The following is a 19,405-nucleotide window of genomic DNA, read 5'->3' as shown; positions in this document are numbered from 1 at the left end:
GCTTCAGGAGTGAAACTAACAGCTTAGACGCTAGACGGGCGGCGTGTAGCTCCGGCGGGGGCGGAGCGGCATCGCGCACGGCAACAATGGAACAGCAGCTTGGCAACGCCTTCTAAGGCATCCATTCTCCTTACACTATAGGTACTATGTTGATAGTCGCAATTAGAAGCAAGATCATTTCAAGCTCATTTGTGAACCCTACTCAAATCTACAAAGTAGGCAATCGAGCCCCACTTTTCCGGAGTGTATCTGTTTCAGCACCAGGCTTGGGGTGCTTGTTTCCGTTCATGCTAGGGAATCTCACGCGGTACTACTATGAACCACCAGTAGCATGCAACATACGGAAAACCAATTGTAGGACATACGAGTCTTTATATGACATTCGATAAATAACTAGTCTTGGAGTACCAGCACCCCCGAGTTATTCGTACCGGTGGCCATATCATTCAATCATTCTAAAAGACAGCAGGCCAGTGCCAAATTCCATCACTAACCGCCAACTGGCATGCTGGCTGGGATAGCCCTAGTCACAACAAAGGGCTAATGAGTCACATGATACGTCCGACTTGGGACTAGCGCTCAATGAAATGAGCTAACCTTATCGGATTTAGCGGGAATTGCCATCGAGAGGAGAAATTCCTAACAAGGCAAAAGTTAAAAAAAAAGAGGGCCGCGCTTGAAGGGATCTTTGAGGCGCCCATATCTTTTTCTCCATAACATAGCTGTATAGCATTTTTTTTTTCTTTCTTTCTTCGGTTTTACCTGTCTTTCCCCTTGCACATTTCTCTCTTACTGTGCCTCTGCCTCTTCTTCCTTCTGTCTCATCGACTATCACCAAATTGACCGATCCGCAAATATGGCCGGAGAAGCAGACTCTGCTGCCATGACCACCAGCAGCGCTGATCGCATGGTAGGCATGGATCACGCTGAAGTGCGTTATTTCACGAGGTATGGCCAATATAAGAAGTCTTCTTCGCATCATTTATGCTGACAAAAATCACAGTTATGATCACCATGGTAAATACTATCAATGACCTAAGTAACTTTAGTCGGATGTGGCTAATCTCTGACCCCGCTCAGGCATTCATGAGGAGATGCTTGTAAGTACAACTTTACCACAACGCCTTGACTATCGCTAACCACCACTGGTTTTCTAGAAAGACGATGTTCGTACTAGATCGTACCGTGACTCTATCTACCAGAACCGTCACATCTTCAAGGACAAGGTCGTTCTCGATGTCGGTTGCGGAACTGGTATTCTCAGCATGTATGTTCAAGCCGATCGACTGGTCAACAACGGGATATTTCTAACACATTTGGTTCAAAAGGTTCGCCGCCAAGGCAGGTGCCAAGCATGTGATTGGTGTCGATATGTCGTCGATCATTGAGAAGGCTCGTGAGATTGTTGCTGTGAATGGCTTGTCGGACAAGATCACCCTGCTCCAGGGAAAGATGGAGGAGGTCGTCCTCCCTTATCCCAAGGTTGATATCATCATCTCCGAGTGGATGGGCTACTTCCTTCTCTATGAGAGCATGTTGGACACCGTTCTCTACGCCCGTGACCGTTACCTTGTTCCTGGCGGCAAGATCTTCCCCGACAAGGCCACCATGTACTTGGCTGCCATCGAGGATGGCGAGTACAAGGATGACAAGATTGGATGTAAGCACACTTCACTTGGCGCCACTATTTTCGATGAACTTGGGACGCTAACGGATCTTAGTCTGGGACAATGTGTATGGATTCAACTACAGCCCGATGAAGCAGATTGCCCTTACCGAGCCCCTTGTCGACACTGTCGAGATGAAGGCGCTCGTTACCGACCCTTGCCCCATCATCACCCTTGACCTTTACACTGTCACTCCGGCCGACTTGGTCTTCAAGGTACCCTTTTCGCTTCCTGCCAAGCGCAGTGACTTCATCCACGCAGTGATCGCTTGGTTCGATATTGAATTCGGCGCCTGCCACAAGCCCATCACCTTCTCCACCGGTCCCCATGCCAAATACACCCACTGGAAGCAGACCGTCTTCTATCTTCGCGATGTTCTGACCGTCGAGGAGGAGGAAGTTGTTTCCGGTGTTCTCGAGAACAAGCCGAACGATAAGAACAAGCGCGACCTTGACATCAGCATCTCCTACAAGTTCGAGACCACGGATCCGAACCGTTACTCCGAGGGCAGCTGCTTCTACAGGATGTGAGTAATCGTTCCTGTCAGAGTAACTCATCATGTGCTAACCCTCGCAGGTGCTAAATTCTTGGCCATCCCTTGTTTCTTCGGTTGCTTAGCTATTTTGCTTGGAGTCGATTTATGTTCACCAGTAACATAAAGTGGTTCTGCCCTGTGGGCAGCATAGCATTTTAACGGAAGTTCACTTGTATGGATGTCGGTCTGATGGAAGGTTATATTTTGGACTTCCTTTGATTTCAGTCATGCCATTTTTCATCATTTTTCTCGGCGTATACGGAAGGCAAGGCAACGGCATCATCAGTTGGCGCGGTACGGAGAGAAGATTTCCAAAGGACGATTATGAAGCTCCTCGAATTTCCCAAGTAGATACCCCGAGTCGACGCTCAGTCTCACACCTCCGACGTTCTGTCTATGCATTACTTAGCTTCAGGTCCATTAATCTCACGAAGTTCAACTAACCGGTTCACTACCACTGATGATTTCTTTTAAAGATAAGAAACAAAACTTAATGTACATTGAAAGGTAAGGCAGTCTCGTCACTGGTAGAAAACAATCAGTAATCGGATAGGGAATGTTCTCGGCCAAATCGGCTGATTCGTGATCGAGCCTCGGTTTGGCCGGAGCCCCGCAACCCTTCTGGGGGCCTTTCTCCGCATCAATCTATCTTTGACCTCCCAGATAAAGAAGCGTCCCCCGTAAGCCCTACCATTGTCCTTAATTGTGTTTGGTGGATTTAGCACATCTTTATAGACCTTCCATAATGTCAACCCCAGGAGCTGGTCATGAATTTCCTAGCCAGGAGGTGTCCTGGCTCAAGCGGGACGCTCTACTTTTTGCCTACAGTATCGGCTGCAAGGCCGATGAGCTGCATTTTCTCTACGTGAGTTCCATTCTATATACCTTATATCAACTACACATTTTTCTTACCGAGGTTCGCACAGGAGCTCCATCCGAACTTTGCGGTCTTTCCCACGTATCCTATAATTCTTCGTATGTATAATTTCCCGGTTCAGACCTACGGATTGAAGTATCGCGGTGTTTTAAGGATAATGTTCCGGATATGAACTCTCGGAGTGGAAAGCTTCTCAGCTGCATGGCATGCATTCCTCGCTAATAACGTATTCATTACAGCGTTTAAGCTCACTGATCAAGAAGTAACGGACTTCTATGCCCGTTCTGGTGGATCCCCTATCCCTGGTGTTCCAAAGTTCGACTATCGCCGCGTGGTTGACGGCCAGCGCAAGCTCACCATCCTTAAGCCGTTGCCTCCAACGAGCGAGGGTAGGAAGTTCGAGCTACGCAGCAAGGTCATTGGAGTTTATGACAAGGGCAAGCCTGGCACTGTCATCGAAACAGAACAGACTATTGTGGATAAGGAGACAGGCGAGATCTACTCCAGAACTGTTAGCAGCGGTTTCTTCGTTGGCCAGGGTAACTGGGGTGGACCGAAAGGTAAGGCTTCCAAAAGCACTTGTTATATCGAAGATTCTTGTTATTGACGCGGTGGATTCTAGGCCCCAGCAATGCCAACTACGCCCCACCTGAAGGCAAGCAGCCAGATGCCGTCTATGTAGTCCAAACGACTCCGGAGACAGCCCATCTCTATCGGTAAGATACCGCCCCAGCCACATAAGAGTACTAGCGTAGTGGACAAGGTGGATCCTCGAATGCTGACAATGATACCGCCGATTAGACTGAACGGAGACTACAATCCTCTACATGCTACTCCCGAGCCTGGTGAGAAGATGGGCTTCGGCGGCGCCATCGTCCATGGCCTCTTCAGCTGGAATTCCGCTGCCCATGGTGTCCTGCGAGAGCTCGGTGGTAGTGATCCGAAGAATCTCAAGGAGATTCAAGCGCGCTTTGCTTCGCCAGTTATACCTGGTGACAAGCTTATCACTGAAATCTGGAGGACGGGCAGTCTCCAAGATGGTTATGAAGAAATTCGATTCGTAACCAAGAATGGTAAGGGCAAGGCGGTCCTGAGCAACGGCCGCTGCCTGATGAAGGTTACCGGGCCGAAAAGCAAACTATGATTGGCAACTGAGGTCTAGTTAGAGAGTGTAGAGACCTGTCACCAGCTAGTCTTCTATTTAATAATCAGCAATGTTATGGATAGTCAATCATAAAATGGAGTTCATCGGCCATCTACTACGTGTACACTGGAATTAAAAGGAAAGATAAGATCAGAGTGGCGGGCCGAGGCCAAATTGACGGCTGCACGTGACGTGGGGCTTGATATGGGGTGACATTGCGGAGATCCATTGTTTCCCATCAATAATCCCCAGTTCGTGTTAAGTAAGATAGAAATGCACAGTGTGGCCAGACTCTCCTTCCTTAGGACACTAGGTTCCTTGAAGCACGCAAGGTATGACGCCCAAGGACTCTCTCACATACAGTGATGGTTGACCGAGGTACTAGCACATCGCGTGCCGTGTCATCATTTACCCCGAAATATGTTGGAGTGGTAAGAGGCAGATCACCGAATCCATTGAGAATAGCAATCTAATAAACGGGTGCACCATTTTCAAAGACCTACAAGTCATCGTCCGTCTCAACTCGATTCCCTTCGCTAGTACGCGCGAATTCATCAATTGCAAATGCCCAGGCCACACCCTCTAGCAGCGCTAACGAGGATCCCTGGCCTCTCCATCTAAGAAACCAAAAGTGGGAGTCGTTGCAGCTCGGTCATGAAGGTCAAGCCAGCAATTTGTAAGGACCCCTATTACACAATTATTTGTACCACATGCTAATATCAGACAGTGGGACGTTTTGGCTCCGGTGGGCATTCCAAAGGCTATAGAGTAGCGCATATGCACGATCAGTGACTTACTTATATCTAGGGACAATTGCCAATGTTCCAAATGCATTCATCCAGACACAAGACAACGAACTGTTGATACGTTTGCGGTGAGTCAGTAAGTTAATGTCTTGATCCGGATGGAGTTACTGATCATTATCTGATACAGATTCCTGATGATATCCGTGTCAAAGATCTCAGTTATGAAAAGGATGGTGTGAAGGTAGATTGTAAGCGAACATCATCCCATCATCTGACAGTAGACATTGACTTTGTCAAGGGTCGGACGGGCATCATGCCTATTATCCATTTCCGTGGCTCAAGAGCCATTCCAACAAGCCTGTTTCCAAGCTGGAACCGAAGTCAGAACTACATTTCAGGTACTTCAACCGTTAAGCTGCAGTGGCTACCCTTGCTGAAATACCGATGTGACTCAGAGAGATCAAGTCATACGTTCCGGGCAGAGACACGACATTTCCAACATTTTTTTACGCAGATATCATGGCCAACGATGGTGCTCTGTGTGACTGGCTTGAAGGAATTGTAAGCTATGACTCCATTGCTAACCAGGAAGTCTTGCTTACACTGCGAAGTACGACTGGGGATTTGCTTTTGTACAAGGAGTTCCTACCAACCCCGAATCAACTGAAGCTCTCCTAAAGAGAATTGCTTTCATCAGAAACACTCATTACGGTAAGGCAACATCCTTAGCCGTTACTGTGTCGATTTCTGACTCTCTCCCGTTTACAAGGTGGATTCTGGGATTTCACAGCCGACTTGACCTTCAAGGACACCGCATATACGACGGAGTTTCTTGGAGCACATACGGACAACACCTATTTCACCGATCCTGCGAGGCTCCAGCTATTTCACCTTCTATCCCACACCAATGGAGATGGCGGCGCCAGCCTGCTTGTTGACGGTTTCCGGGCTGCTTCGATTCTTCGGGAAGAGAGCCCGCAAGACTTCGAGGTTTTGTTGTCGACGAACCATCCTTACCACTCGAGTGGAAATGAGGACGTATGCGTGCAACCAGCGGAGCAAGCTCCAGTCCTCAAGGTTCACCCTGAACTACAACGGCTATATCAGATTCGCTGGAACAACTATGACAGAGCCGCCAAGAAGAACTGGAACTGGGAGGAACAGGTCAAGTGGTATACGGCCGCACGGCACTGGGACGAGATAATTCGTCGCAAAGACATGGAGATCTGGACACAGCTTGAACCAGGGACAGCCCTCAGTAAGTGTTGCAGGGAACGATGTTTGCGAACAGGACTAATTTCCCCAAGTTTTCGACAATTGGAGAATGCTTCACGGTCGCTCGGAATTTACAGGAAAGCGCAGGATGTGCGGTGGATATAGTAAGTATCCTTTACTGCTTTGAATTCCTTTTTCAGGATGTTTTGCTGGCCTTCCGTTACATGCTTCTTGTTATCGTATCCCTGTCCTAAAAAGCGACGGGCTGACACCGGACAGTAAATAATGACGACTTCATCTCACGATACCGTCTTCTTAAATTCGGTCGCGAGGAGGTCCTAAGAAACATCGGCAATGACCAGTGGTCCCTGGATAACCCCAACTACTACATTTGAACCTGTTCTTCCGTGGGGGTATGTGCAGGCAGCTGATAACTGTACATTGACATCAGTTGGTTGTTCTAGTGTACATATCCTAGATCCTTTGTAAATTTCAAGGCTTAGAAAAGCTCATTGAGCGTTGTTGGTAGTGTTTACCGAAGCGGACTCGCGCAAGCTATTTGTAATTGTATCACGTGACATAGGCAGGACAGCTGACGTTGTTTGGCCGGAGCTCAAGCATCACGACTCCAACACAGCTCAAGTTCCCCAACCCTTTCTCCCTAGGTCCATCACCTTCGACAAAACACACCCACCCCCCGATTCAGATACCATTTTCGCTCTTATTACGTTTTCAAACCTCATACGCCCGCACTCTAGTTTTCCACCATGTCGACCTTGGAAGACCTCGACGACCTTGAGCGTGAGCAGAGAGACAAGAAGAAGGACCAAGGAGATGACGGCGAAGGCAGGAAGCCCGAAGGTGAAGGGGATGCTGAGATGAAAGATGCCGATGCCAAGAAAGATGAGGATGATGGACTCTTGGACGAAGAGATCCTTAGCTCGAGCACAGCGGACATCGTCAAGCGACGGCGGATGCTGGAGAATGAGCTGCGTATAATGAAGAGCGAATACCAGCGCCTGACCCACGAGCAAAACACGATGCGGGAGAAAGTCAAGGATAACCAAGAAAAGATCGAGAACAACAGGTAAGCTCTGAGCCCCGTGGTCTTCGGTTCCGCTGGCGTCTGTTCGACGCGGTGGCAATTGCGGCGCAATTCGGGTCATTTACTGACTGTTTCTCTTGGTAGGCAATTACCCTACCTGGTCGGAAACGTCGTCGAGCTTTTGGATTTGGATGTTGAAGCTGAGGCTGCCGAGGAGGGGGCGAACATTGACCTTGATGCTACACGGGTGGGCAAGTCGGCTGTCATCAAGACGTCGACCCGCCAGACTATCTATCTCCCTCTCATTGGTCTAGTAGATCACGAGAAGTTGAAGCCTGGTGATCTCATTGGTGTCAACAAGGACTCATACCTCGTCCTGGATACGCTACCTGCCGAGTACGATAATCGTGTTAAGGCCATGGAGGTCGATGAGAAGCCGACGGAGAAGTACACCGACATTGGTGGCTTGGATAAGCAAATCGAGGAGATTGTGGAGGCTATCGTATGGCCTATGAAGGAGGCTGACAGGTTCAAGAAGCTTGGCATCAAGGCACCGAAAGGTATGTAATCCTTGGTTTCTCCAGCCTAGCACGGGCTTTCTGACACACTTCACAGGTGCTCTAATGTATGGACCTCCCGGTACGGGTAAGACACTTCTTGCCCGAGCCTGTGCAGCAGAGACGAACGCCACATTCCTCAAGCTCGCCGGTCCGCAGTTGGTGCAGATGTTCATCGGTGATGGTGCGAAACTTGTTCGTGACTGCTTCGCCCTTGCCAAGGAGAAGGCACCTTCCATTATCTTCATCGACGAACTGGATGCGGTCGGTACGAAGCGTTTCGACTCCGAGAAGTCCGGTGACCGTGAAGTGCAGCGAACCATGCTTGAACTGCTCAATCAGCTCGACGGATTTGCCTCGGACGATCGCATCAAGGTTCTCGCAGCCACGAACCGTGTCGACGTTCTCGATCCTGCCCTGCTCCGTTCCGGTCGTCTGGACCGCAAGATCGAGTTCCCGCTACCCAACGAGGAGGCGAGAGCCAACATCCTGCAGATCCACTCCCGCAAAATGGCCGTGGATGACCGGGTTAACTGGGCGGAACTGGCCCGCAGTACCGACGAGTTTGGCGGTGCTCAGCTGAAGGCTGTGTGCGTGGAGGCGGGTATGATTGCTCTCCGGAAGGGCATGAGCAAAGTAGGACACGAGAACTACGTGGATGCCATTTCGGAAGTACAGGCGAAGAAGAAGGACACGAACATGGGTATCTATGTCTAATTCGGTCATCGTCACGATTATCTACATGATCTCCGGGTCGTCATTATGCTATGTATCTACTCCTGCTGCAGCTTAGAGGATGCTATTAAATATGTTTCCCTTGGCTGAAGATGCTATTACCTCTTTCATTTTCTCGTAATTATGCTGCATAATCAAACCGTATTAAAAAGCTAAGCGTATTAGCCTCTCAGATGTTCAAAAATCGTATCAAGGAACTCTCTGGCACCTTATCCTATAGAATCCATGCTAAAGCAGGTCAGGTGATGAACCCGCCATGCATCTTCAACCGCAAGTTTCCTACACGCTCATCATCTCACCACCCGAGCCCTCCTCAAGTCTCAAGGATGCGTGCTTCCACATTTTGCCAACCTCACTTACAAAGCTAGCATCACTGGCACGTGCTAATCCTCTTCCCACTTTGTCCTGGTACATGTCGTTTCCGGGTGTGAGAAGAGGAAGGGCCAAGAAAAGCGGACGATGACAGCCACCAGAGACCGATCGGTCTGAGAACCTACTGACAAGCCAGTTCAACTAAGAATGAAATGATCAGCAAACGTACATGCAGTTTCTCTACTTTACTGATCCCGCCATAACACAGCCTAGGCCCACTTTTAGAACCAGACTGCAGGGCCCGTATTATTCTTGTCGACCTATGAAGTGTTACAAAGTCCGAAGATCATTACTAACGTAGAGTATGCGAGGTGAGGAACTCAATCCTTCTCTGTTGTATTGAAATTATGACTGATTGAAAGCTTAGGGGATCTGCATGGCTGTTTGGAGCCGATGTCATGGTGCCATACCCGGATGTCCATTCAAACGGCCCACTGTGTCTGTGTGCTATAACTGATGAGTAACGCCACTAAAGTTGCAGCCGGCGACCGAATTTGCTCAATGATATCATCTTCCTGGAAAGGTTGATAGGTGAAATGGGCGCAATACTTGGTGTGACTTGTGATTGGTGCCTCAAGTTGATAATTATCTTACACCTCTACGATTCTGGATCTAGGTGGCGTCGCGAAACCAGATGACCAGTTCAGCCGTCTCCTAAAGGTTATCCAGAGAGCGATGGTGAGCTCTGCCTTGCTGTGATAGAAAGCCACACGATGACGACAGTAGATCGTCGCGCAATCCTTGACCGGCGAGATAGCCAGTAGAAAGCAGCAGCACACAGACCTGGTCAGGCCTAGTGCCTGAGCATACATTGCTCGGAGAATATGGCCGTCAGTTACTGCGCTCTGTGGCTTGAAGTCCATGATCTGGTGGGTTAGAGTTTGCTGTGCCTTTAATATTTGACATGATTGAGTAGGACGGGACAAGTGCACCTCCACGGGGAACTGGATTACCCCTAAGAAGTACCTGCTCCTCCGACTTTGTGGGTGAGGGCTGCTTGTTCAGTTCGCTCGGGATGGAGCGGTATGGTTTGTGTCTAGCCAGGTCAACTCTCATAGGCCGTTCCGCGAGCTACCAACCCTGTCAATTCCCAGAGCTGTAAAGCTGCTCGCGTGACGTATGCTGACTACATTCAAACGCCTCTATCATTAAGATTTCTCATTTCTTATCTCACGCCGTTTCCAAACCGTTTGCTCTGAGCCTTCTGGACTCGTCAGCTCGCTCTGACCGCATCGATGAAGCTTCTGAGGACGGGTTATTCCGGATAATCACAGGATTCAATGTCTTTTTGTGGCTGAAGACTCCCTACAGTACGGGATGGTATTCGACCAATGGGTGCGGAGCACCATCGCCTCTCTCTTCTCATTCTACGGCGAAAAGCTCAAGGAGAGATAGATCACACTGGTCAACGTTTCAGCATTTTCCATCTTTCTTCACAATCCCTCGTTCCGCTGGCTATCCATCTGCTGTATGATACAATACATTTAGAACGCGATCCATATCTACGGTAGGTCCGCCATGAATTCTATGTGGCATTATACGTATTGCGAGGTCCTACAGCTGATTACGGAGCTGGCAGGCCTACTTGAGCCATCCAAGATACATATGGCGGCTTGAGCGGATAAAGAGAAAGTGCTAGAGGTAGAAAAAGGGCAGGAAGCGGTCTATACGAGAAATCCGGTAGGCTATGTCTCAGATTCTGTGTTTCCAGTCTTTACGCAGTAAGCAGCACTTAATGGTTTACTCGTCAAATCTTTCATTCCTTTTTTCTTTTCTTTCCCCGGGTTATCACGGATCGACCCAAAGCCTCAAGCTCAATATACTGGACATGGATAGCCTGTCATGGAGGCTTGGCTCCCGCATTCCTCGCTTGGACCAAAATCCCCTTTCCCTTCATCGATGCATCGTCTCTATCACACTATGCTCACTCTAGAGCTCTATGATATGACTATTCCCCCTTCGCTGGCTGACCAAATCTCCTAGAGCATCGCACCTCACCATACAAACGCTGCTGATATGATGGTTGCATGGCTGGTAGCGGTCCAAATCTGATGATAGCCTGGATACTCATCGGTTCACTCAGTCCCGGAGCGGACATCGCTTACCAGCCATTGAGCGTTCGACTGAGACTTAGTGTAACATACGCCGTGCCTTTTCCACACCAACTGCAAAGTTCAATAATACCGGTTAGCTCAACAACTCAGATCGGACGATCTATTTCGTCGAAGCGCTCTCGGCCCACTGCTGCTGCTCGGGTTTGCATGAGGAACAGGGCCAGTTGTGTTGGAGCGTTGAACCTTCAGAGGCCAACATGTCCGGTATCGTCTTTACGATGACGAAGGTTATGTTAAGCGAAGCGCCGTCACAGACCCTATTGATGCCAACACATCACTTCACGATTGCTGTGTATGCATCCGGGCTTGAGGGATGTGGTGGTCGGGGTGACATTTGGGAGGAGGAGGGGGGGGAGGGGTTGCCGCGTCGGAGGCGCACTCTCAAATGTGCCATTTTGCTTCCATCATGAGTGATCATCTAGTATAAGTAGAGAGTAGTCTGCGGCAATGCAAAGCTGCAAGACAATCATTGTCATAATACACAAGTCCTCTACCTCAGTTTCAGATTCCGTCAACTCAACCACTCTAGTTTATTATCTTACTTGACCTAGCACTTTTTCTCCTGTCAAGATGAGCCACCCCCAGCGCACCACCACCACTGCCACTGCTACTGCCACCTCCGCCGACCCCCTACCAAATCCCTCAACGGCCTCGACATCCGATGGTGCTTCAAACAAAGCTTTACGGATTCTGTTTGGCGTATTAAGACTCTATGAGGATTTCAAATCCGCAAAGGTCTTAGTTGTCGGAAAGGCGTGCACTTGGCACCATCTCAAAGACAGGTCACTAAAAGTATGAAAACCTTCTCCATTCGGTTACCCATCTCCGTCATCCCTAGCCATCTGATTGTAAAGCTTTCTCACTGTGGTGTAATAGAAAATCGAAATACTCGTCAACACAGATGTTCCGCCAGTTACGCTCCGGAGTTACCTCATATTCGACCGATCCGGATACTTTTCAATTTCGAGTTCTGGCGGCTGCTCTTTCAATATGAAACTGGGACGTTCCACTCTCATCCCTTGCACCTTGGACACTGTAACTTCACGGCAGCTGTCGCCCACAGCTAGGGACCTCGAACTTCGAATATACCGCCAGGCATTCGGGAGAGTTCACGAGCTGCAATATGTTCCGCAAGAGGAGTTTCCCTTTGTTGACCTCCCCTCCGTCATTTTGATGGAGGTCTTGTTGCCTTCAGAGCCTAAAACAATCATCGACTCCCCCCGGGTGTGGAAGTTAGCCCAAAGGCTTGATCCACAGTTTAGGTGGGAGGATTGGCAGAGGAACGCTCTGGAGGCGAGGCTGACAAGGCTCATAGATCTGGGAGGAAACGATGAGAAGAGGACGCGTGAAGAGTGGTGTGCGGTCCTCCATCTCCATACTGATGAGCTGGCAGACGGGGTGGAAGATGAGTCCACAGACGGAGAGGATGAGCTGGCAGACGGGGTAGAAGATAAGTCCACAGACAGAGAGGATAAGCTGGCAGACAGAATAAAAGATGAGTCTATGGACGGAGAGAATAAGCTGGCAGACAGAGTAAAAGATAAGTCCATGGACAGAGAGGATAAGCTAATAAACAGGATAGAAGATAACTCTATGAATAGAGAGGATAAGCTAGCAGACAGGGTAGAAGATGACTCCATAGACAGAGAAAATGAGCTGGCAGATAAAATAGAAGATAAGTCTATGGACAGAAAGGATAAACTAGCAGACAGGATAAAAAATAAGTCCATAAACAGAGAGGATGAGCTGGCAGACAGGGTGGAAGATGAGTCCATAAACAGAGAGGATGAGCTGGCAGACAGGGTGGAAGATGAGCCCCTTAAGAACAATCCCAATCCTTTGTCTCCCAATCTCCCTTTTTCCTATGTCATGCCCTGGCGTTCTTGGTGTGTTGGCTTTGGTGTAATGGCGTTCATCATTGTTCTCTATTTTCTTTTCCTTCGGGAAACCCAGGCTCCTGAGAAAAGGCACAATACATGGACGGAATGGGTGTTCATTATTATGTTAAGCTATTTGCCATGATGGCTAGCATACCAGCTTTTATTTGCATCAGAAATGTCACTCCTTGGTATACACATTTGTTTGCGACAAGGGAGCTTTCGCTGCCGTAGCTGAAAGACATTCCATTGCGATGTAGAGATCCGTCGGTTCCTCTGATACTTAGTTCTAGCAAAATGTAGAGGATGGACTCTATCTTGGTCTACATTGAACGTGGTTGTAGTAAGGACGTCTTCATGCGGAAAGTCCAGCCAGTCTGTGGATCGAGGTCGAGACCAGACAGTGGAGGTCTCTTGTTTTCAGGTGGGGATGTGGTCTCCACGGGGGAAAATATGCTCAAGTGTTTCACTTATAGGACGGCCATGTGCTATGCTATGGCATAGTCTAGTGGTAATTGCGAGAGGGGTTAACGGAGTAGGCGGGATTTAGTCCTAAACCATACACAGTAGGCTCAGGATGGGTAATACATAGGAGGATGCTTATCATGTGGACCCCTCGTGGTATTTGCCGATCCGAACCCATCACTAGATGGATGCATTTGGCCCAGGTGGATTGGCTAATGAGGAAGGAAAATTATTTAGTACCAGACAAATAATAGTACAATGTGAATAAGCAGTAGTATTTCAATCTTTGCAAACGATAACTGAAAAGTGGTACTTAACAAGTAGTGATCATTGGTTGGCCGATCTCGGGCCCGAGCAATTCTCCGCTAAGCCTCTTGCAGAGTTGGAGACAGGGAGAAGATTGCCCGACCAGGTATCAGGTCCGAAGTCCACAGAAAGCTGGACGTCGTATGATGACATCTTCGACTGCGTATCGTTCGCCGTCTTAGGTTGGGACTATATCGCCGCCAATGCCATCACCCATTGGGGGTGGTTGGCCTTGCTGTGTGCAGCTGCAAGGTCCAATTTCACAATATAGGAAGTAACATCCCCCCAAGGAGCGTCAAAATGTGCCCATGTGGCCTGTCCACACTTTGATAGCAGCAAGAGAGGGAAGATCAGATATCTTCTATGATAGAGTTTGTTAAACTTGGATGTTTGGCCGGAAAAGCACTGCCGAGCCCTACCTCAGTCAGACAGGAGAGAAATGCGTTTACCCCGTACAGACGAGGCGGTGGTTCCAAGGGCTTCAGTACTAGCATCTTCTGAGTAAGTATTATCGGTGGGGCTGGTAGCAGATACTAAGCCTCGGGACTTCCGAAGACGGCTTCCAGCACCGAAAGATGCTCACAGTACGTACACACGCCTTCCGAATCAAAAAACCGTCCTTGTGTTGAGGCATGTCAGCATATTTGTATGCCACCCTTCCTGGGTAGCTGCGGTGGAAGACAGATAAGAGCGTGCTGTTTGGTATTGTAGGCAAACCCATGGTGATGTCTCCACACTGACGGAGGGACATGAAAGGAAGAGATTATGGGAGCTTTACGACGCCTTGTTGGCGGTCACAGAGGCCGCCAGAGCCGCCAGCATGCTATCGTACTTCAAGTGCTCTTTTCATCCACCAGGGCTGAACGTTTGAAGTCAGTGGAGAATAAGACATGACGCTAGTCTAGTTGTTGAGTACGAGTACTAACTTGACTAGACTACTGCTTTCATTCTCATGGTATACAGTCAAAAAGTTGATGAATGAGACGGAATTGGCAGAGCGAACATTGCCACCTGACAGTGGAGTTAAAAAACGGGGCTCAACTGTGTTGACTCTCCGTCAGTCAAGTGGAAATATTCAACCAGGGGTGGCTGACATGGTGTTAGTGTATTCAAGTGTTGGGGATAGACTAGTTCGTTGGTGGTTCCCAGGCTCAGGTAAACGGGTGGCCCAGTGCACACCGGGCATGACCGTCTCCACTCCCCACCTCGCTTAGGCTCTCAACCCGTAGAGAGTAGATCTAGACTAGATAGATCTGATGGCCTATCTCCTAGTCAGCCCCACCGTACGAGATCTGCGTGGGAGGCCTTCTCTAGTACACCCTCTCTTGGATGGGTGTCTTTTGCCACCCCCCTCGGACTGACGAGGCCGTTGGAAAAAAGGTCCATTTACTTACTGTGTACACCGCAACCACTTACTAAGGGCTGGTTTTGCTAGCCAGCCAAGTTAGTTGTGAGATACTATGGAAATTATCCTGTTAGACGGCTGAGCTGTGCCGTGGCATCGCCTGTCAGCTAGTTGGCTAAGTGAACAGCCTATGGTTAATAAGCACTTGGTAACCAAGGTGGCGAGTGATGCTTTTACCAGATTAAGTTCAGATGAACACAACTAGACTTAATGAGGCAAGGAGGTGTGTCTATCCTTCGGACACCTTCGGCCGGGGCGTTTATCTGGTCAGCGGTGGGTTCTTTGCTATAATCGATTGAAATGAGTCAGTTTGGCTGTCCACATCTCCGTATTATCTTCCCAAAGATCGAGGCGTGCTGCGACGTTCGCGGTGGGATGAATTATCAGTCCAACGCTTATTTCCCCGGCGAATCATGCGGTCGAACGCCCTAGTTCCGACTCAGTACATAAAATCGTTGAGGATGCCTAATGCATGACTGGAATTACCATTAACGCTCCAGAATATGCCCGTCAAAGAAGATTCGCGCAACTCCGCGGATTTGAGAGTACGACTGGCTTGGCCAGCGGAATGGCCGTCATCAAGTAATGAAGACCCATACTATCCCGTTTTGGGGTACCAGTACTGTCGCTGTCTGTTCGCACCCTTAGACGAAAAGTATTTCGCTTTTTACTGAGTTGGGGAATGTGCACGACTCCAATACAACGCGCGGGCCAGGATGTGGCTCCTAATCTGTCCCATATAATCCGGTACTCTCAACAGGGAAGGGTGAAGGAAGGGTAAAAGATTTCATCATGCCATTTAGATATTTCTTTCAGGGTATCGAACCTAAAGATCTGCTCGACCCCGGGCTTAACCTTGTAATTGGTATTTTCATGCTCACCCAATTGTTGTCGGTAAACTAGGACCAGCTGGATCCACGTAATCTGATTCTGGTAATGATAGGTCAAGGCCTCCAATGTCCCACGTGGACCAAGGCTCCAAGAGGCTAAACGTGGAGTCCGGGTTTGTATCGGTCTCCCGTCCTGGCACGGGAAATGTGCTGAAATTCGGGAGTAGATCAGCTCCGGACATCGGCTCTTCAGCAAGGGTAACTGGGTGGGCTAATTCGTCGGATTGGTGATAATCAAGCACTTCTGCATATCTGCATGCTCTGTGTTAGGAGATGGTACGCATAGATTAAAGACACCGGGGAAACGTGCATCATAAGCTTGAGGGTCTCCTTGGAGAGTCGAGCGCCGTCGAACGACCAATCGAATGGTCTTTCGACGCTGGGCTCATCAGTAGGATCATGATATATCTGCAAATAGCGGTGCTCTAGAGCATTGCTGGCCGATATCCTGGCGTTTGGGTCGAAGACCAAGAACTTGTCGAGGAGGTCCACGGCTGTATTGCAAGTTTCGGTAAGTAGGGGAGTCCATCATCCATGCCTACACAGAACATCACATACCGGCTTCATCGACGCTCGAGAACATTGTCCTTAAACAGCGTGGCTGTCTATCCCCAAGTGACTTGACTATCTGTACCGTCTATCATTCAGGTGAGCATGGGACTGTCATAATGGTGGTTTCTCGAAACGTACGTTCTTGCTGCAAATTCGATCGATGACCTCATCAGGAGGGTTGCCCAAGAGGTCGATAATCAAGTAGAATTGATTGATATGGTCCTTCCCGGGAAACAAGGGCTTTCCAGAGAGCATCTCGGCGAGAATGCACCCGGTACTCCAGAGGTCCACCTCCACGCCGTATCTCTGCCATGTCAGCATGATTTCCGGTGCTCGATAATAGCGTGTAGACACATAGCCGGTCATCTGATGTTCCTTCACTCGTGCGAGCCCAAAATCGCATATTTTCAGGTCGCAATTCTCGTTCACCAGAATATTGCTAGGCTTGAGGTCTCGATGGATAACGCCGGCGGAGTGGATGTACTTCAGACCACGCTATGGAGGCTAAGTTAGTCATTTCTGGGCATTGGTACTCTGTTGGGGTTACCACTCCGCTGACTTACCAAGATCTGGTAGGTAAAGTATTGGACAAACTGGGGTTCCAGGGGTTTAGATCTCATCAACCGATTCAAATCCGTCGCAAGGAGTTCAGTCACTAAATATCTGAGAGGTGGTCAGTGTCAGTGTGATGGGATGGAGGGTTTGTGAGTACTCACATGTCCTCCAGTGGAGAGACAAAAATGTCACAAAGACCGATGAGCTGTAGATCGTCAGAATGAATAAGATGTCTTAAAGGAAGATGGATTGGACCTGTCATACATTCTCGTGTCGAAAATGCTTCAAGATTTTCACCTCCCGGAAGGTACGCTTTGCCACTGTGGCAGTCTCGAACGGCTTGATGACTTTTTTGATGGCGACTGCCTGTCCCGTAATCTGATCATGTGCCGAGCTGGATTGAAATGTCAGTCATACCCTCACTCACCCTCACTCACTCACAATTCCTCTCTCTCCCCCTTCCCAGCAGAAAACAAGAAAAAACAGGGCAGAGGCTACCAAACAAGGCCATACACCCCCAAGCCAATGGGTTGCAAGTTTCCATATCTACCCAACAGAGTTACGGTCAAGGTCAGCCTTATTCCTTAGCGTCAAGTTACTGCTAGCTGAACCTACCGCTTTGTAGACTCGAAGACCGTGCCTAGAAACTCGGAGCGGTTGAAGCCTTCCATGTTATCCGGAAAGTGTTCTGGGTTCGGAGGCAGAGAAAGAAGAGCAGATGAGCATTTATGATCATGACTGCAGTAGAACAATTATTATGCAGATTTATAAAACCACGGCCTGCCGTCTACAGTTCGGGATAAGCCCCAAATTGACAGAACCACCGAGCTTGAAGTCGTCCCCACCCTCCATCTCCGTGATAGGAGCCAGGGACCGGCCCCCATGAGGGGAGAGAGGGGGGACAGAGGCATGGAGCAAATCAAGGAACCTGGATCCTTGGGACACGATGTTCCCTGTTTTAGCCGGCTTTTCTCCTGACTGTCGTATGTACAGACGTGCTTTTGGCGCATAAGCGTCTTTGGCTACAGCTGGTGCTCCATGGTTGAGAGGGTGGGTCGACGGGCGAGACGGAGTCAGCCGTCTAAATTCAACTGCTGTCTCTGCTACCGGAAGCATTACCCGGCAGCCGCGCGAAAGATTGTCTTTTCTGTCTAGTCACTGACTGTACACGTGGTGATGGAGCCGTTGTTTGTCTCCAAGTCTGCTATGGATTGGTATGAACCCTGTGTCTGGCCCGTTCGAAAAGAGGAGCACTGGGCGCCAACCACCTTTAGCACCCACCCAAACGAGTAATCACCACGGACCATCCCTTGCCAATTCTGATTCCAATCTCTATCTTTGTCCAACCTTCAAGTCTACCAGAACATATGATCTAGGGCAGTCCTATATTCACGGTCAGTGTGTTAAATCTCGGTCAGCAGCCCGCTCGAGCAACGCGATAGGCAGAGAGTCCCTAGTCAATCTACTTAAGATATTATCTAAATCTCCAACAGCATCTGATCGGAATCTGTCTTCCGCGTTTGCCACCCTGCCACGTAAACTTAAGCGCCTGTGGCAATGGCCAGTGGAGACTCCAGGATACTAGCAGTAGTTTCCTAGCAAGGATCATCAATGGGGAGCCCAGAAGATAAGCAAGCAGAACAGAGTTGTATTCTGGTAACTTGTTCAAGATTTTTGAAGCGCTTTTTGAGTGCTTCTGGTTTGTTCGTGGGTTGCTTTTTGCAGGGGTTAGCACAGTGTGTACTGTGGTGAGACGGCAAGGAATAGGATTAGGGTTTGAATAACAACAAGGGCTGGTTTAGTACTTCCTAATCACTTGTTACGACAATGTCAGGCACAGAAAGAGTTTGGTGAAGAGTCTCCAAGGTAAGGAGCGAACAAGAAGCACAACTTCCCTTGGCGTACTTTTGTTATGGTCTTGATACGTGCAGAGATGACAGGGAGTGTGAGAGGACTGCCGACTACTTCCAAGCAGGCTCTGAGCCATTTCATGCAAGAGTACGCGGTAATTCAGAGTTAAGCCAAAGTTAATCATGATGTCGTCCATTTTTAGGAGTACTAATGAATACGACAACCCCGAAAACCTTGATAGACCCTAGTTATGCCTGCCATGATCACCAAGCCCCAAGTGCGGATATATTTTCCGGTCCTCACCAATTATCTCATGCCACAGTTGCTTATTTTAATACATACACCTTCTAGTAGATCAGATATAATAGATTCTGGTGTATTAGCCGCTCGCTTGGCGGATTTAGTGAGCAGGTACCTTTGTAACATTACGTCAAGGCAGGGCCAGAAATGTCTGCGTCGCGCAGCTATGTGTTCAGTACAAAGTTGTATCTCTGACC

The 19,405-nt window shown here is 48.9% G+C and overlaps 6 protein-coding genes across 6 annotated transcripts; 4 read left to right on the top strand and 2 right to left on the bottom strand.

Annotated features, from left to right (window-relative positions):
- The first annotated feature begins 832 nt into the window (after positions 1-832).
- On the top strand, positions 833-2,655 carry rmtA (protein-arginine omega-N methyltransferase HMT1). Its single transcript, XM_025660675.1, has 7 exons — positions 833-948; positions 1,004-1,017; positions 1,081-1,100; positions 1,158-1,267; positions 1,329-1,660; positions 1,722-2,193; positions 2,244-2,655. Exons 1-7 carry the CDS (start codon positions 857-859, stop codon positions 2,248-2,250), a joined length of 1,047 nt encoding a protein of 348 aa, XP_025512844.1. The 5' UTR covers positions 833-856; the 3' UTR covers positions 2,251-2,655.
- A 292-nt stretch (positions 2,656-2,947) lies between these two features.
- On the top strand, positions 2,948-6,579 carry BO85DRAFT_378241 (putative trimethyllysine dioxygenase TmlH; the record flags this gene model as incomplete). Its single annotated transcript, XM_025656292.1, has 16 exons — positions 2,948-3,067; positions 3,129-3,177; positions 3,319-3,639; positions 3,702-3,795; positions 3,881-4,152; positions 4,587-4,654; positions 4,721-4,899; positions 4,951-4,968; positions 5,031-5,097; positions 5,157-5,217; positions 5,268-5,367; positions 5,425-5,530; positions 5,581-5,680; positions 5,739-6,227; positions 6,277-6,348; positions 6,464-6,579. 16 exons carry the CDS (start codon positions 2,948-2,950, stop codon positions 6,577-6,579), a joined length of 2,232 nt encoding a protein of 743 aa, XP_025512843.1.
- Positions 6,580-6,837: 258 nt separating this feature from the next.
- On the top strand, positions 6,838-8,692 carry BO85DRAFT_402657 (proteasome regulatory particle base subunit RPT5). Its single transcript, XM_025657195.1, has 3 exons — positions 6,838-7,271; positions 7,374-7,789; positions 7,845-8,692. The coding sequence occupies exons 1-3, from the start codon at positions 6,952-6,954 to the stop codon at positions 8,501-8,503; spliced, it is 1,395 nt and encodes a 464-aa protein (XP_025512842.1). The 5' UTR covers positions 6,838-6,951; the 3' UTR covers positions 8,504-8,692.
- Positions 8,693-11,425: 2,733 nt separating this feature from the next.
- Positions 11,426-12,604, top strand: BO85DRAFT_522322 (uncharacterized protein; the record flags this gene model as incomplete). Its single annotated transcript, XM_025665256.1, has 3 exons — positions 11,426-11,799; positions 11,884-12,540; positions 12,590-12,604. The coding sequence occupies exons 1-3, from the start codon at positions 11,578-11,580 to the stop codon at positions 12,602-12,604; spliced, it is 894 nt and encodes a 297-aa protein (XP_025512841.1). The 5' UTR covers positions 11,426-11,577.
- A 3,333-nt stretch (positions 12,605-15,937) lies between these two features.
- BO85DRAFT_377633 (kinase-like protein) lies at positions 15,938-17,728 on the bottom strand (the record flags this gene model as incomplete). The annotated part of the gene is made up of 9 exons (XM_025656268.1): positions 15,938-16,202; positions 16,246-16,444; positions 16,509-16,587; positions 16,641-16,997; positions 17,066-17,165; positions 17,219-17,262; positions 17,322-17,451; positions 17,556-17,603; positions 17,673-17,728. 9 exons carry the CDS (start codon positions 17,726-17,728, stop codon positions 15,938-15,940), a joined length of 1,278 nt encoding a protein of 425 aa, XP_025512840.1.
- A 9-nt stretch (positions 17,729-17,737) lies between these two features.
- On the bottom strand, positions 17,738-18,170 carry BO85DRAFT_87117 (uncharacterized protein). Its single transcript, XM_025665748.1, has one exon. It carries the CDS (start codon positions 18,065-18,067, stop codon positions 17,813-17,815), a length of 255 nt encoding a protein of 84 aa, XP_025512839.1. The 5' UTR covers positions 18,068-18,170; the 3' UTR covers positions 17,738-17,812.
- Positions 18,171-19,405: the final 1,235 nt, after the last annotated feature.

The sequence above is a fragment of the Aspergillus piperis genome (assembly GCF_003184755.1).
Source record: "Aspergillus piperis CBS 112811 unplaced genomic scaffold BO85scaffold_17, whole genome shotgun sequence".
Classification (NCBI taxonomy): Eukaryota; Fungi; Ascomycota; class Eurotiomycetes; order Eurotiales; family Aspergillaceae; genus Aspergillus; species Aspergillus piperis.
This window is presented reverse-complemented; position numbering and strand designations above follow the sequence as displayed.